General features: G+C 34.4%; 1 protein-coding gene across 1 annotated transcript; it reads right to left on the reverse strand.

Annotated features, from left to right (window-relative positions):
* Positions 1-13,518: 13,518 nt before the first annotated feature.
* On the reverse strand, positions 13,519-14,451 carry LOC124508265 (olfactory receptor 4L1-like). The gene has a single exon (XM_047074668.1). The coding sequence runs from the start codon at positions 14,443-14,445 to the stop codon at positions 13,519-13,521; it is 927 nt and encodes a 308-aa protein (XP_046930624.1). The 5' UTR covers positions 14,446-14,451.
* Between the last annotated feature and the right edge of the window lie 521 nt (positions 14,452-14,972).

Genomic DNA, 14,972 nt, shown 5'->3' on the forward strand with positions numbered 1-14,972 from the left:
GTTTCTGAAGGAAGTTAAAGGTGGTACTCCCAAGAACACATGAATAGTAAGAAAGTGAAATAGCCTTCTTGCTGATACAAAGAAAGTTTTAGTGGTTTGAATAGATCAAACCAACTTCAACATTCCCTTAAACCAAAGCCTAATCCAGAGAAAGACCCTAACTCTCTTTAATTCTGGAAAGGTTTTGAGAGGTAAGGAAGCTGCAGAAGAAAATTTTGAAGCTAGCACAAGTTGATTCATGAGTTTTAAGGAAAGGAGGCATCTCTATAACATGACAGTGCAAGGTGAAGCAACAAGTGCTGATGTAGAAGCTACCGCACATTCAACCACGAGATCTAGCTAAGATAACTAATGAAGGTGTCCATGCTAAACTACAGGGTTTTAATGTAGATGAAATAGCCTTATATGGAAAGAAGATGCCATCTAGAACTTTTATAGTATAAAGGGAAAGTCAATGCCTGGCTTTAAAGCTTCAAGGGACAAGCAGACTTTCTTGTCTTGGTAGGACTGTTGGACTTGAAAGTCTACCAGACTTTCTTGTTAGGGGCTGTTGCAGTTGATGACTTGAAGTTGAATCCAATGCTCAGTTATCATTCTGAAAATCCTAGGGCCCTTAAGCATTATGCCAAATCTACTCTGCTTATGTTCTATAAATATGGCAATAAAGCTGAATGACAGCAAATCTGTTTAAAACATTGTTTACTGAATAGTTTAAGTCCATTTTGAAACCAGCTTCTCAGAAAAAGAGATTCCTTTTCATTGAAAGTGCACCCAGTCACCAAAGATCTCTGGTGGAGATGTACAATGAGATTAATGTTGTTTTCATGATTGGTAATGCAGCATCCATTCTGCAGTGCACGAATTAAGTAATTTCAAGTTTCAAGTATTATTACTTAAGAAATACATTTTATAAGGCTATATAGCTGCCATAGATAGTGATTTCTCTGATGGATCTGGGAAAAGTCAGTAGAAAACCTTCTGGAAAGGATTCTCCATTATAGATGCATTAAGAACATTTATGATTCATGGGAATAGGGCAAAAAAAAAAACAACAGTAACAGGTGTTTGAAATAAGTTGATTCTAACCCTCATGGGGTTCAAAACTTCAGTGAAGGAAGTAACAGCAGATGTGGAAATAGCAAAAGATATAGAATTATAATTGGAGCCTGAAGATGTGAGTGATTTGTTGCAATCTTGTGATAAAACTTTATCAGATGAGGAGTTGCTTCTTTTAGATGAGCAAAGAAAGTGGTTTCTTGAGGATCTACTCCTGGTAAAAATACTGTGAAGATTGTGGCAATGACAACAAAGGATTTAGAATATTATATACACTTAGTTGATAAAGCAGCAGAGTTGAGGAGGATTGACTCTAATTTTATATGAAGTGTTACTGTGGGTAAAATGCTGTCAAACATCATTGCATGCTTCAGAAAAACTCGCCATGAAAGGAAGATCCAGTTTATGTGGCAAACTTCATTGTTTTATTTTAAGAAATTGCCATAGCCACCCAGCCTTCAGGAACCACCACCCTGATCAGTCAGCAGCTGTCAATATCAAGGCAAAACCCTCCATCAGCACAAAGATAATGACTTGCTGAAAGCTCAGATAAGGGTTAGCATTTTTAAGCAATAAAATCTTTTTAACTAAGATATATATATATATATATATATATATATATATATATATATATATTCTTTAGACATAATCCTGTCTAAATTCTTTAAACAGTATAGTGTATGTAAACATAACTTCTCTATGCAGTGGGAAACCAAATATTCAGGTGACTTGGTTTACTGTGATATTTGCTTTATTTTCGTTATCTGGAACCATACCTCAGGATCTCCTAGGTATGCTTAGAAGCGTTCTCTAATGTATTGGTTTTAATGCAGGAACTAACACTTTCTTTCTTTTTTTGTTGTTTATTTTTTCAAATTATATTTTCATTTTTTAATTTTTAAGTTTATATCCAAGTTAACATATAATGCAATAATGATTTTAGGAGTGGATTCCAATGCTTCATCCCCTATGTATAACATCCAGTGCTCATCCCAACAAGTGTCTTCCTCAGTGCTTCTTGCCCATTTAGCCCATCCTCCCACCCACAACCCCTCCACCAACCCTCAGTTTGTTCTCTATATTTAAGAGTCTCTTATGTTTTGTCCCCTGCATATTTTTATATTATTTTTGCTTTTCTTCCCTTATGTTCATCTGTTTTGTATCTTAAATTCCATGTATGAGTGAAGTCATATGATATTTGTCTTTCTCTGACTAATTTCGCTTAGCATAATACCCTCTACTTCCATCAACATAGTTGCAAATGGGAAGATTTCATTCTTTTTGATTGCCGAGTAATACTCCATGGTATGTATGTGTGTATGTATATGTACATTTGTACATGCATATGTACATTTGTATGTGTATATATATATATATATATATATAATACATATATATATATATACATCTTCTGCCCCAGTTTGTATTCCCACCAGAAGGTAACACTTTATTTCTGAATTCATAGTTTCATAAGAGGGAACTGACACTTGTCAGCTTTCAAGATTCCTCAGTCCCTTTCCTCACTAGGACTTCTCCACTCTCAGTAAGTGCTCCCTCCTTGCCTCCCCCAAGCACACCCAACTACAAACACAATGTTGCTCTTTTATTGACTCCCATTCTTTGCCTCACTCCTCAAATAAATGGTAAGGTCCAATTTGTTTTCCTTACTTTGACCTAGCCAGTCTTCCCAGAGCCCCATTACTTTTCTTTGTTTTCTAGCCCAATAATACAGTGGAGTGAAAGTGGGTAATGAAATGTTGCTATTCCCACTGGGGACAGGAATTAGACGAGGCTGCTGAGCAGATCAAACAAAAAAAGTGAGCCCATGCATAGCAAAGTGGAAGTAGTTATGGGTGAGGTCCCTGAAATAAAGCCTATCCCGGATGATCTCCTTTCTGTTGTTTATGCAGGTTCTAACAGTAGTTCAGGGCAGCTCTGTATTTGTTGTCTAGCATAGCCTTGTATTTTCTAGCCTCTTCTTTATTTTTCCCAGCCTCACAGGAACATTTCCAAAATCAGCAGTATAGCTCTGACAATTTCTTTATCGGAACTGGTGGAGCCTAAGCAACCCCACCACAAGAAAATCCCAAATACAACTACCTGTTTGGATGTAAAAATGCTTAGATTTTCTGAAATTAGCATGGGTTATTGAGAGTTGACTACATGTTTTAATAGTTTAATTTAGACATAGCCTTGCTGTCTTTACAAAGACTTGGAGAAAGGATGGTTTCAGGAAATTTAACCCCATATCAAGAAGAAATACCTGCATCTACATAAATGAATCCTCTTGACTTTCTAAATCTATTTGCCCTCAATGCCAACATTAAATACTACATTTTCAGTTGGTCTTTTCCTAACAAGTCAGAACTAATATTTCTCTTCTCTGTGCATTCAGTACTGCCTTTATAACTAGTGATGTAGTTATTTTTATATATTTCTGTCTTCCAAGATAATGAATTTTTAAAATTTATTTATTGTCTTCTTAGCACCTAGCACACTGCCTGGAAGAAAAATCTTTCCTCAATGACAATAAATATACTCATTTATTGAGATTCTGCTGTTTGCAGAACTTCATGTAAATTATCTCTCTTAATTTTCATAGCTGTCAGTTAAATTTTCTTCTAGCTCATATTCCAGAGTCTCTAACACATCTTTCCAAACCTGCGAGTGTGCCTTCACTACTGATTACAACAAACTCGGCTAACATTTGCTATTTTATGTGAGCTTTACAAGGCAAATGCATTGACTTTATTATGTTTGCAACATCTCTTTTGCTTACCAGTTCAGAAGCAGTAATAACGTGTTGAGATGGGAAAATTTCTAGATGGCTGGGAATCTTTTGAATTCATAGTTCTTTTAGAAGGAACAGGTTGCTAAGATGTATAAACTCCAACCTAGACTTCTGAATATAGTTTCTGGTAGTATTAGGTCATGTCCAATATGTACTAGAAAATTCTCAGAATCTTCAGTAGATGATTTTACTAGGAATTCTGTCTGTTGAGAGAATAATGCTTCAGTTTTGTGATGGTTTTATCTTTTAGAGCAGTAACAATTTGAAAGGACAGATGAGGTAAGACCTACTAGGGAGATTAGGGATATTTTTAGAGCTGGCGGCTTACTTTCTTCTCTTCAAGTGACTATGCAACCATTAATTTTTGTTTTAATTTTTGGATTTAAAAATGATCAGATTAAGAAAAGTTCATTGCTTCCTGTGCCAGCAAAATGAATAACTATTTCCATCCTTATTATTTATATGACTCACTTTAAAATAGAATTCTCCCACAGATAGAGATATCAGATGGATGGAATGTCAGCCATGTCCCTGCACTTTGGCAGTGAATGTGCTTGGTAAATATATCTTTAAAAAAATCCTTTGTTAACAAGGCACTATTACTCTAATGGTATTACCAAAATGTGAAAGTGTTCAAAGCTTTTAAGAAGCCACAAAACATAGAAGTCTCTACATATAAATCATTTGCAGTGACCTCAGATATAAATACAGAAACATGTCACCTCCTTACCCCAGGGAAGATGTGATTGGATTACTTCCATTGAATTTAAATGTGGTTCAATCCCTCTTTGTCTGAGCATCCTTGTGTTTGTACCTTGAATCAATTACAGAATCAAACCTCACCAGTAGAGAATAAAGAGTTAATCTGTAAAAAGAAAAGAAATATTTCTTTTATTCCTGGCAAGTTGAGAGCAAGCTATCAGGCGATGCAGCCTCTTTAATTGAAGTCTAACATAGCAATGACACAGAAATGAGTAGAAAGTGAATGATCTGAGAAACTAGATTAAGGATTATGAGAATATTTTCCTGAAGCCTATGGTAACACTGATCTGACACGAATACTCTAGTCCCAGGCACATGAGAACTTGTTAGGGTTGTATGATAAGCTGCCAAAGAGCATTTGAATTGTGTTTCTCTTCTGTTTTTTCCATATATTTTAGAATATTTGAGACACACACAGCTGTGATGAAGAGTGGGGAAGATCTTTATGAACTGATATGGAGGTCATATGACCTGATATTTCCAAGATACATTGTTAAATGAAAAGACCAAAATAATGTCTATAGTAAGCAAGCAAAAAGGAGAATAAGAGGGGAAGAAACCATATATCTGCACATTTGGGCAAAATGAAACATAGGAAGCACACCACTAAGCAATGAGATTTCTGCCCTGACGGACATTAAATTAAAAGAAAATTGAGGAATTATTGAAGATTAAGTAAAAAAGAGACATGGCAATGAAATACAACTTGTGATCCTGAATTGGTCCTGGACCAGATACTTTGTTTTCTAAAAGAACATTATTCTCCTAATTGGCCAAAAAGTCAAACAAGGTCGATATATTAGATATTTATATTATATTAATGTTGATTTCCATTTGAAAATTAGATTGTTTTAGGAAATAGACACTGAGGTGGCTAGAGGTAAAAGAGTATTATGTCTAGAACTTACTCTCAAAGTTCAGAAATAAAATTATATGTGTATATATTATACATATGTAACATATACATATTAATATGTCTGTACACGTATATAATCATGTATATCTATATTATGAAATATAATTTAATATATTTACCTATCTGTAAACCTTGTATAAACATAGATCTATTCATGTAAATATATTATCTGTATATTTGTATATCTTTATACATATAAAACCAATATTCAATATTATTAATAATATAGCAAAAATTACTCTATTGTTTATAAGAGGCAAACTTAAGATGATATTTGCAAGTTGAAAATAACTAGATATTAAGCCATATACCAATTGATGCTACCAAAATAACAAGGTAATGGTAAAATAAAATACAAAAAGTGGAGGTTAATAGAAATGGAAATCATGTATGTTTATATGCATGCATATGCATTTGATTTTATTTATTTTAATTCATTTAAACTAGAATTTAAACAGACATATAAGTTACTAGCTAATGTATTGAGCAATGCATAGGTAAGCATGCAAACCAACAACAAAAGCACAGAAAACCCATTTTAGGTGGACCAAGATCTTAAAAGAGTAATTCATACAAAAGTTGAATAATAGGTATGATAACCTGAAAAAGACAAATTAAAGCAATAAGACATTATTCTATATGCAAACAAAATTTAGAAAGGCAAATTATTATTTTGTAGTGGGGACATGAGCAATTGGATCCTCCTCTGTAGGTGGAGTTAGAATCATTCTGGAAAGCAGTCTGTAATATTTAGTGAAATTAAGTGGGTAAATGCTTTATGTCCATTTCTTTTCTCTTCTGGGTGTTTATCTTAGAGAAGTTGTTTCACCTACATAGGACTGTTGGACAATTATTAATCATGAAATCATCAGGGCACCTGGGTGGCTCAGTTGGTTGAGTGTCTGACTTTGGCCCAGGTCATGGTCTCATGGTTTGTGAGTTTGAGCCCTGCGTCAGGCTCTGTGCTGACAGCCTGGAGCCTGCTTTGGATTCTGTGTCTCCCTCTCTCTCTGTTCCTCCCCCACTTGTGCTGTCTCTGTTTCTCTCTCCCTCTCTCCCTCTCCAAAATAAACATTAAAAAAAAGAAATAATTTATAGTAACAGGAAATCAGAAGCAGTTTAGCTGTCATTTGGTGAATAGGTAGTAAGGTGATTGGTATTGGTGCTACTGGATAATAGTAACACTTTGAAGTAAGAACTCCACTTATATAAAACAATATGAATTGTATTGAGAGGAAAAGAACATAGAATGGCATTTTGTAAAATAAATAATATACATTCATAGAATAGTCATTCCTATTTTATAAGGAAATTGACATATATAAAGGGAGATAGTAAATACATTTAGGATGAGTGACTATTTGAAGAGAATTGCAGTCAAGAATTTAGAAGAAACATAAATAGACTCTAATATACAATAAACTGAGACATTGTTTTTATCTTGATGCTATGTAAGGGTTAGAATAGAAAAGATATAGGAAAAATGGCCAATATATATCATCTGGTGCTCTAAATCTTTTCCTCACTGCATGATATAAAGAAACAATCAACAAAACAAAAAGGCAGTCTATGGAATGGGAGAAGATATTTGCAAATGACATATCAGATTAAGGATAATATCTAAAATATGTAAATAACTTTCAACACTCAAAAAAACAAATAATATAATTAAAAAATGGGCAGAAGACATAAATAGACATTTTTCCAAAGAAGACATACAGATAAAAAGATGCTCAACATCACTCATTGTCAGGGAAATACACATCAAAACTACAATGAGATACCACCTCACACCTGTCAGGATAGGTAAAATCAACAATACAAGAAGCAATAGGTGCTGGTGAGGATGTGGAAAAATGGGAACCCACTTACACTGTTGATGGGAATGCAAACCGGTGCAGCTGCTCTGGAAAATGTGAAAGTGAACAGGTGTGAGTTTAGAGCAGATGGTGGTAGGTGAGGGAGCTTATATTCAACTTTTATTTACTTGTTTATTTTCTTCCAAGTTTTTATTTAAATTCCATTTAGCATATAGTGTAATACTAGTTTCAGGTATAATATTTGGTGATTCATCACTTACATACAACACCCAGTGCTCATCACAACATGTGTACTCTTTAACACCCATCACTCATTTAACCCATCCCTCCCTTCCACCCACCTCCCCATCCAGCAACCCTCAGTGTGTTCTCTATAGTTAAGCCTCTGTTTTATGGTTTGTCTCCCACTTTCTCCCCCATGTTCACCTGTTACTTCTAAAAATAAGTAACAAAATCCTTAATATATTTTTAACTGTTTCAGACAATAGAAAAAGAGAGAAAGTTATACAATGAACAATTCTAAAACAAATGAAAAGAACAATTAGTAAATTAAATCTGGAGACATGAAAAGCAAAAGAAAAGCCATATTATTACAACTTGGAGTTTCAACTACATAGTCAAGGAAATGTTAACAATATTAAGCCAATCCACTAGTATAACAGATGAATTGAGAAAAGATGCAATCATCTTAAAGTGTGCATAAATTTTTTTTTAATTTTTTTTAACGTTTATTTATTTTTGGGACAGAGAGAGACAGAGCATGAACGGGGGAGGGGCAGAGAAAGAGGGAGACACAGAATCGGAAACAGGCTCCAGGCTCTGAGCCATCAGCCCAGAGCCTGACGCGGGGCTCGAACTCACGCACCGCAAGATTGTGACCTGGCTGAAGTCGGACGCTTAACCGACTGCGCCACCCAGGCGCCCCATGTGTGCATAAATTTTTAAATGAATTCTACAATCATTGATGATTTAATAAAATATTGGAAATTAATAGAAAAGGCATATCTTAATTTTGAAAAAGGATATATAGCCCATGATAATATTTTAGAAAGAGACACTATAATGCTGGAAAATAAATTCCTTCCCTTCAGCATTGTACTGGTGGTTCTAACCAAATGCAATACTGCAAAATGAAAAAACCAGCAAACACTTGGTTTGGAAAGGATGATGAAAAAAATTACTACTTGATTTCTAGATAAACTAATTAGTGCACTCAAAGGAATCTAAACAAAATAAGAATGAATGGTATGAAAGTTCAATAAATTTGCTGTATATGCAATCAACAAACAAAAATATGTTTTTCTACATCAGTAACAACCTACTAAAATATAGCACCAAAGAGATTCCATTGTAATAATAACAAAATATGATGCCTGATGACAAATCAATTAAAATATCACCAAATTTTGAAAATAGTATATAAAATGTTACATAAAAATGTAACAACATAAAGAGATATGTTAGGTTGATGAATTAGAATAATCAAAATCATAAAGTTATCTATTCTTTCCAAATTAATAAATTCTATCCAATTTCAATTGCTATCCTAAAATTATTTGCATTTGACAACTTATCCAGAAATCATCTAGAAGAGTTGATTGACAGATGGAACTGGTATATGCTTAAAGCAGAGCATTTAAGACAAATGACAGTAGTAACTATATTTAAGACTGTGTAGTGTTATCTCTGAGAAACAAAATTACTGGTGGAAGGACTGACAGAGGCCAGAAACAGACATGGATGAATGTATACTTTACATGTAGCTAGGATGACATTACAATCAGTAGGGAAAAGTTATTCAGTAAATGGTATTTGGATGATCATTTATATTCATATAAAAATAAATTTGGGGGCGCCTGGGTGGCGCAGTCGGTTGAGCGTCCGACTTCAGCCAGGTCGCGATCTCGCGGTCCGTGAGTTCGAGCCCCGCGTCCGGCTCTGGGCTGATGGCTCAGAGCCTGGAGCCTGTTTCCGATTCTGTGTCTCCCTCTCTCTCTGCCCCTCCCCCGTTCATGCTCTGTCTCTCTCTGTCCCAAAAAGAAATAAACGTTGAAAAAAAATAAATAAATTTGATTCCTATAAGATACTAATAGAAAATGTAACTTCCAGTTGGATTAAATAACCAAATGTGAAAAAAAATAAAAGTAAAAGTTTAAAATTATATGGATCCTGAGAAACTTAACAGAAACCCATGGGGGAGGGGAAGGAAAAATAAAAAAAAGAGGTTAAAATTATAAAAGAAAGACAAGGGCACCAAGGTGGCTCAGTCAGTTAAGCATCTGACTATTTTTAAAAAATTTTTTTAACATTTATTCATTTTTTTGAGAGACAGCGCAAGCAGGGGAGGGGCAGAGAGAGGGGGAGACACAGAATCTGAAGCAGGCTCCAGGCTCTGAGCTGTCAGCACAGAGCCCGACGTAGGGCTTGAACTCATGAAACACGAGATCATGACCTGAGGTGAAGTTGGACACTTAACCGACTGAGCCACCCAGGCACCCCTAAGCATCTATTGATTTCAGCTCAGGTTATGATCTCACAGTCATGAGATCAAGTCCTTTGTCAGGCTCCCTGCTGGGAGAGGAGCCTGTTTAAGATTCCTTCTCCCTCTTCCTCTGCCTGCACCTCTCCCTCACCTCTCCCCCTCTCTTTCGAAAGAAAGAAAGAAAGAAAGAAAGAAAGAAAGAAAGAAAGAAAGAAAGAAAGGGAGAGGGAGAGAGAGAGAGAGAGAGAGAGAGAGAAAGAAAGAAAGAAAGAAAGGAGAAAAAAGAAAAGAAAAGAAAAGAAATATAGAAAAAAGAAAAAAAACAATATTTTGGGCTATCAGCTGTCAAGATGTATTACATAAGACGTAAAATGACAAACCAAAAATGGTTGACAAATGCAGCTATATTAAATTTTGTGTATGTATAAACATCAAAATGTCAATCCAATCTGTAAGAGTGAAGATATTTTCAGTTCAATCTATGTGTGGATATGTATATTATAAAATATGTATATTTATAAATACATGTATACAGTTATAAAAATCAGTTTAAAAAGAAGAACCCAGAAGAGAAATCAACAAAAGTATGAACTGGAGCAACAAAACAAAATGTGCAATAAATATTTGAATTAATGTCCAAATTCATTATTAACTAAGGAAATGCAATAAATATAAAATATTTTTAAACTCATCCAACTGGGAGAGAAAAAATACCTTATAAAATCCTGTATTGACAAAATGATGGAGAAATTAGGACTCTTCACAGAATGTAAATATCTGCAATGTTGAAAAAGGTTTAGTAATTTCTGATAAAGTTAGAATGTTTTTTAATTAAAACTCAGCACTTCCAGTTCTGAGTACATATCCTAGAGAAATTATCATAGGTGAACAAAGAAATACATAGATGTATGTTCAATTGACCCATTAGTTAAAAGAGTAAATAATGTGAGAGCTCTAAATGTCTCCCAAGAGGAGGAGGTTTAAATAAATTTTAGTCTATTTAAAATTAGATTCTGTAGACATTAAAGTGAATACACTAGATTTAATAACTGATGGTGGGAAAGCTGGATATCTGTATGTAAAAGATGAAGTTGAACCCTTACCATATGCCATATACATAAATTAACTCGAATTAAATACCTAAATGTAAGACCTGACACTATAAAACTCTTAGAAGAAAACATAGGTGAAAATCTTTAAAACATTGGATTTGGCAATTATTTGTTGGATGTGTCACCAAAAGTTAAGGCAGCAAGAGAAAAACAGACAAATAAGACCACATCAAACTTAAACACTTCCATGCAGCAAAGGAAATAATCAACAAGGTAAAAGGGCAACCTAGAGATTGAGAGAAAATATTTGCAAATCATTTATCTAATAGGGAGCTAATATCCATAATATATATAAAAAAAACTCCCCTGACTAAACAACAAAAAAACAAATAACCCAGTGAAAAAATGGGCAAAGAACTTGAATAAACTTTTGTCCAAAGAAAATACACAAAAAGCCAACAAACATATGAAAAAAAAAAGCACAGAATCACTAATCATCAGAGAAATGTAAATCAAAACCAGAATATTACTTCACACCTGTTAGGATGACCACTATCAAAACAGGAACAAAAACAGAAAATGACAAGTACAGACAAGGATGTAAAGATGCGGAGAAATTGGACACCTTTTCACTGTTAAGGGGAATGTAAAATGGTATAGCCACTCTGGAAAAAAGTATGAAGGTTCCTCAAAAAATTAAAAATAGAATTACCATATGATACAACAGTCTGACTTCTGGATATGTATCCGAAAGAACTGAAAAAGAGTCTGGCAGACATATTTGCACACACATATTTATTACAGCTTTATTTACAATAGCCAAGAGGAGACAGGAAACTAAATATCCTTCTATGGATGAATGGATAAAGAAAATGTGGCATATACATACAACGGGATAGTATTTAGCCTTAAAAAGAAGGAAATTCTGTCATATGTTACAATATGGTTGAAGTTTGAGGAAATTATTCTATGTGAAACAAGCCAGTCACAAAAAGACAAATATTGCATGATCCAATTACATGAAGTATCTAACACAGCTAAACCCTTAAATGGAAGGTAAAATGGTGATTTCCAGGAGCTAGCTAGAGGCAGAAAGGGGAATTCTAGAACCATGAATGTAGGCTTTTATTTTGCAAGATGAAAAAGTTCTAGAAATCTGTTGTACAGGGTACACATAGTTAACACTGTTGTACGCTAAAAAATGGTTAAGATGTTACATGGTTTTTTTTCATAGTAAAAAATAATGAACCAGAGAAACACAAAAGAGATAACTCTTTAAGACACTAAACAGAGCAAAAAATAGCTTTTACAATAATAGCATATATAGATTCCATGTATATCAGGGTAAAAACACAAAAAATATATTTTATGCACAATGTATGAAAAATGAGAAAAATAATTTTAAAAGCATGAAAAGGAATGATGCCTCTGGAGTTGATGATAGTGATGATCTTTGCTACAGTAAAATAACTGGGTATAGATGGTTGCTTAGAGGTCTTTATTATCTCTACTAAGCCACATAAGGTGTCTACACCTTATGATTAAAATAGCTCAAGAGAAAAAGATACAAATATGCCCAATGATTCTTAGGGACCTGGTTACTATCCTCCCTAATGTGTTTTTTAAAATAGAAATTTAGTCTAAAATATGTCATGTACATATGGCTAGGAATACATCTTTAAAGCACCCTTTGGTCTACAGGTAGTATATTGCACAAATATACTTAAGAGGCATATGCTTAATACTTATTTGCTTAAGAGGCAATGAAGAAAATGTATTGGATAGGTTATAAAAGGGACCCTAAGTGTTTGGGCAAAAGCAGAGCATTTGAATTTGATATCATAGAGGTCATGGAATGTCTTTATTCTAATGACCATGGACCATAAATTAACCTTTATAATTGACTAAACTTTATACAACTTAGTAATTTGAATATTTCCTGTTTTGTTGTGAAGTGAATGCCTGGGATATATAGAAGCTTCTTCCTTTTTCCTTGTCTATGAGGATTAATGCAGTAGTAATGTTCTTACTTGGTTCTGGGAAAGTTTTGTGAGAGCAAATATGAATACAAACAAGAATGAAGGAATAAGATAAAATGAGTTGTGTTTCACCTGTATATCAGATGGAATTTCTATGTTCTTAAGAAAGAAATATGTGCCTCTTCTCCTGTCATACATGACAGTTACTGTTTGAACATACCCACTCATAGAAACTAACCTATTTGCCTTGTCAAAGAGAGTAATAATTCTTACGCATATTAAGATCCATAAAAATGAGTTTATTTGTGTGTACTTGTGAGTTGAAGAGTTCATGCAATTTCATGCATACTTACCCAACTAAAGAATTGAGCTGAAAGATCCCTATTTCTGAATTAAAAATAGATCAATTTATATTTGATTTCTCTTTATTTGATGAAATCTAGTTTTGAACATTTCTGGGTTTTCAACTATAGTTTAGTGGGACATTTTTTTCTATTTAATTCTTTATTACATTAAAAAATTATTAACCCCAACTGGGTTATATTTCAGCGAAAATAATTCCAAAAAGACCCAAATACGTCATGGTTATGTAATGATGGAACATGCGATAATTTCAATATACATGATGAATATTTTTAAAAGTCTACAGACGAATTAATACTACTTTATTCTGTAGGTGTGTTTCGTCTTCACTCTACTAATGGCTGCTTTCATCTCCTGATTCCTTAGAGTGTAAATAATGGGGTTCAGTAAAGGTGTAATAATTGAATAAAACACAGAAAGAAATTTATCCACTGAAAAGCTACTGAATGGCCAAGCATAAATGAAGATAATTGGCCCAAAGAACAGAGTGACCACAGTAATGTGAGCGGACAGTGTGGACAGAGCCTTGGAGAGTCCACCAGAAGATCGACGTCGGACAGTTACCAGAATGACAGTGTAGGAAATGAGCAAGAGTATGAAGCAGATGAAAGACAACAGTCCACTGTCAGCAGTTACCAGCAACTCCAGAACATAGGTCTCAGTGCAGGCAAGTTTTAGAACTAGGGGAAGGTCACAAAAAATATCGTCCACTATATTGGGACCACAGAAGGGCAAGTTGATAGTAAAAACCATCTGGCTCATCGTATGCACAAAACCAACTGCCCAGGACAGCAGCACAGAGCCCATGAGGACCCGGCGGTTCATGATGGATGTGTAGTGAAGAGGTTTGCATATTGCAATGTACCGATCAACAGCCATGACTATGAGAAGAGTCATCTCACTGCCCCCTAAAAAGTGGAGGAAGAACATCTGAGCCATACAACCCCACAAGGAAATAGTTTTGTTCTCCTTGAGAAAATCTGTGACCATCTTAGGGGTTGTGATTGTAGAAATACACATATCCAGAAAGGAGAGATTTCCAAGGAGGAAGTACATTGGTGTGGAGTACAGATGTGAGTCAAAGGTTACGGTGACCACGATGAGAAAGTTTCCTGCCACAATAGCTGCATAGGCCAACAAAAATATGAAAAAAAAGAAAATTTCAAGTTCCCAAGTGTTGGTGAGTCCTAACAGAACAAACTCCGTTACCACTGAGTTATTCATTATCTAGTCTATGTAGGAGTTTTCAAAGTCATTAAAATGTAGAAAATCTAGAAAAAGTGACCATTTAAGTTTTGATAGTTTTGAAGGTATGGCCATATAGAGAGTAGTGCTTGATTCACATAGAAAAAGAGAAGATGGGCATTTCTGAAAAATACATTTTAATAGATTAATTCAAGGAACATTCACTTTACTGCATTTTTTAAAGCCAGATAGTCACAAAAGAGAAGTTTATTGTAAAATTTTATAAACATATTTTTCAGGCATAGATTGTGTCTCCACATGGATTTGTTGTTTCTATCATGAGTTTATGAACCATGAGTTCAATGGGTCAATGACTAGAGGAACCAAATGGCCATTAGTCAAATGAATTAGTTCAAGTGGATAGTAATATGGTCATATAACTTTGTGGTACCTATTATTTGAAATATTCAGGTATGTGCATTGAGTTTAATTATATTGCCACGAAGCAAATAACTTTAGGAATTTAGCAAATTCTTCGTGAAGCTTTAAACTGGCTATAGCCTGTC

This window comes from Lynx rufus, unplaced genomic scaffold (genome assembly GCF_022079265.1).
Source record: "Lynx rufus isolate CCGP_SWC_20201006 ecotype Redwood Valley unplaced genomic scaffold, mLynRuf1.p SCAF_13, whole genome shotgun sequence".
Taxonomy (NCBI): Eukaryota; Metazoa; Chordata; class Mammalia; order Carnivora; family Felidae; genus Lynx; species Lynx rufus.

What these genes read in the sequence shown, in the direction of transcription:
- LOC124508265 (XM_047074668.1), bottom strand. Translation starts at nt 14,445, where the DNA reads ATGAATAACTCAGTGGTAACGGAGTTTGTTCTGTTAGGACTCACCAAC.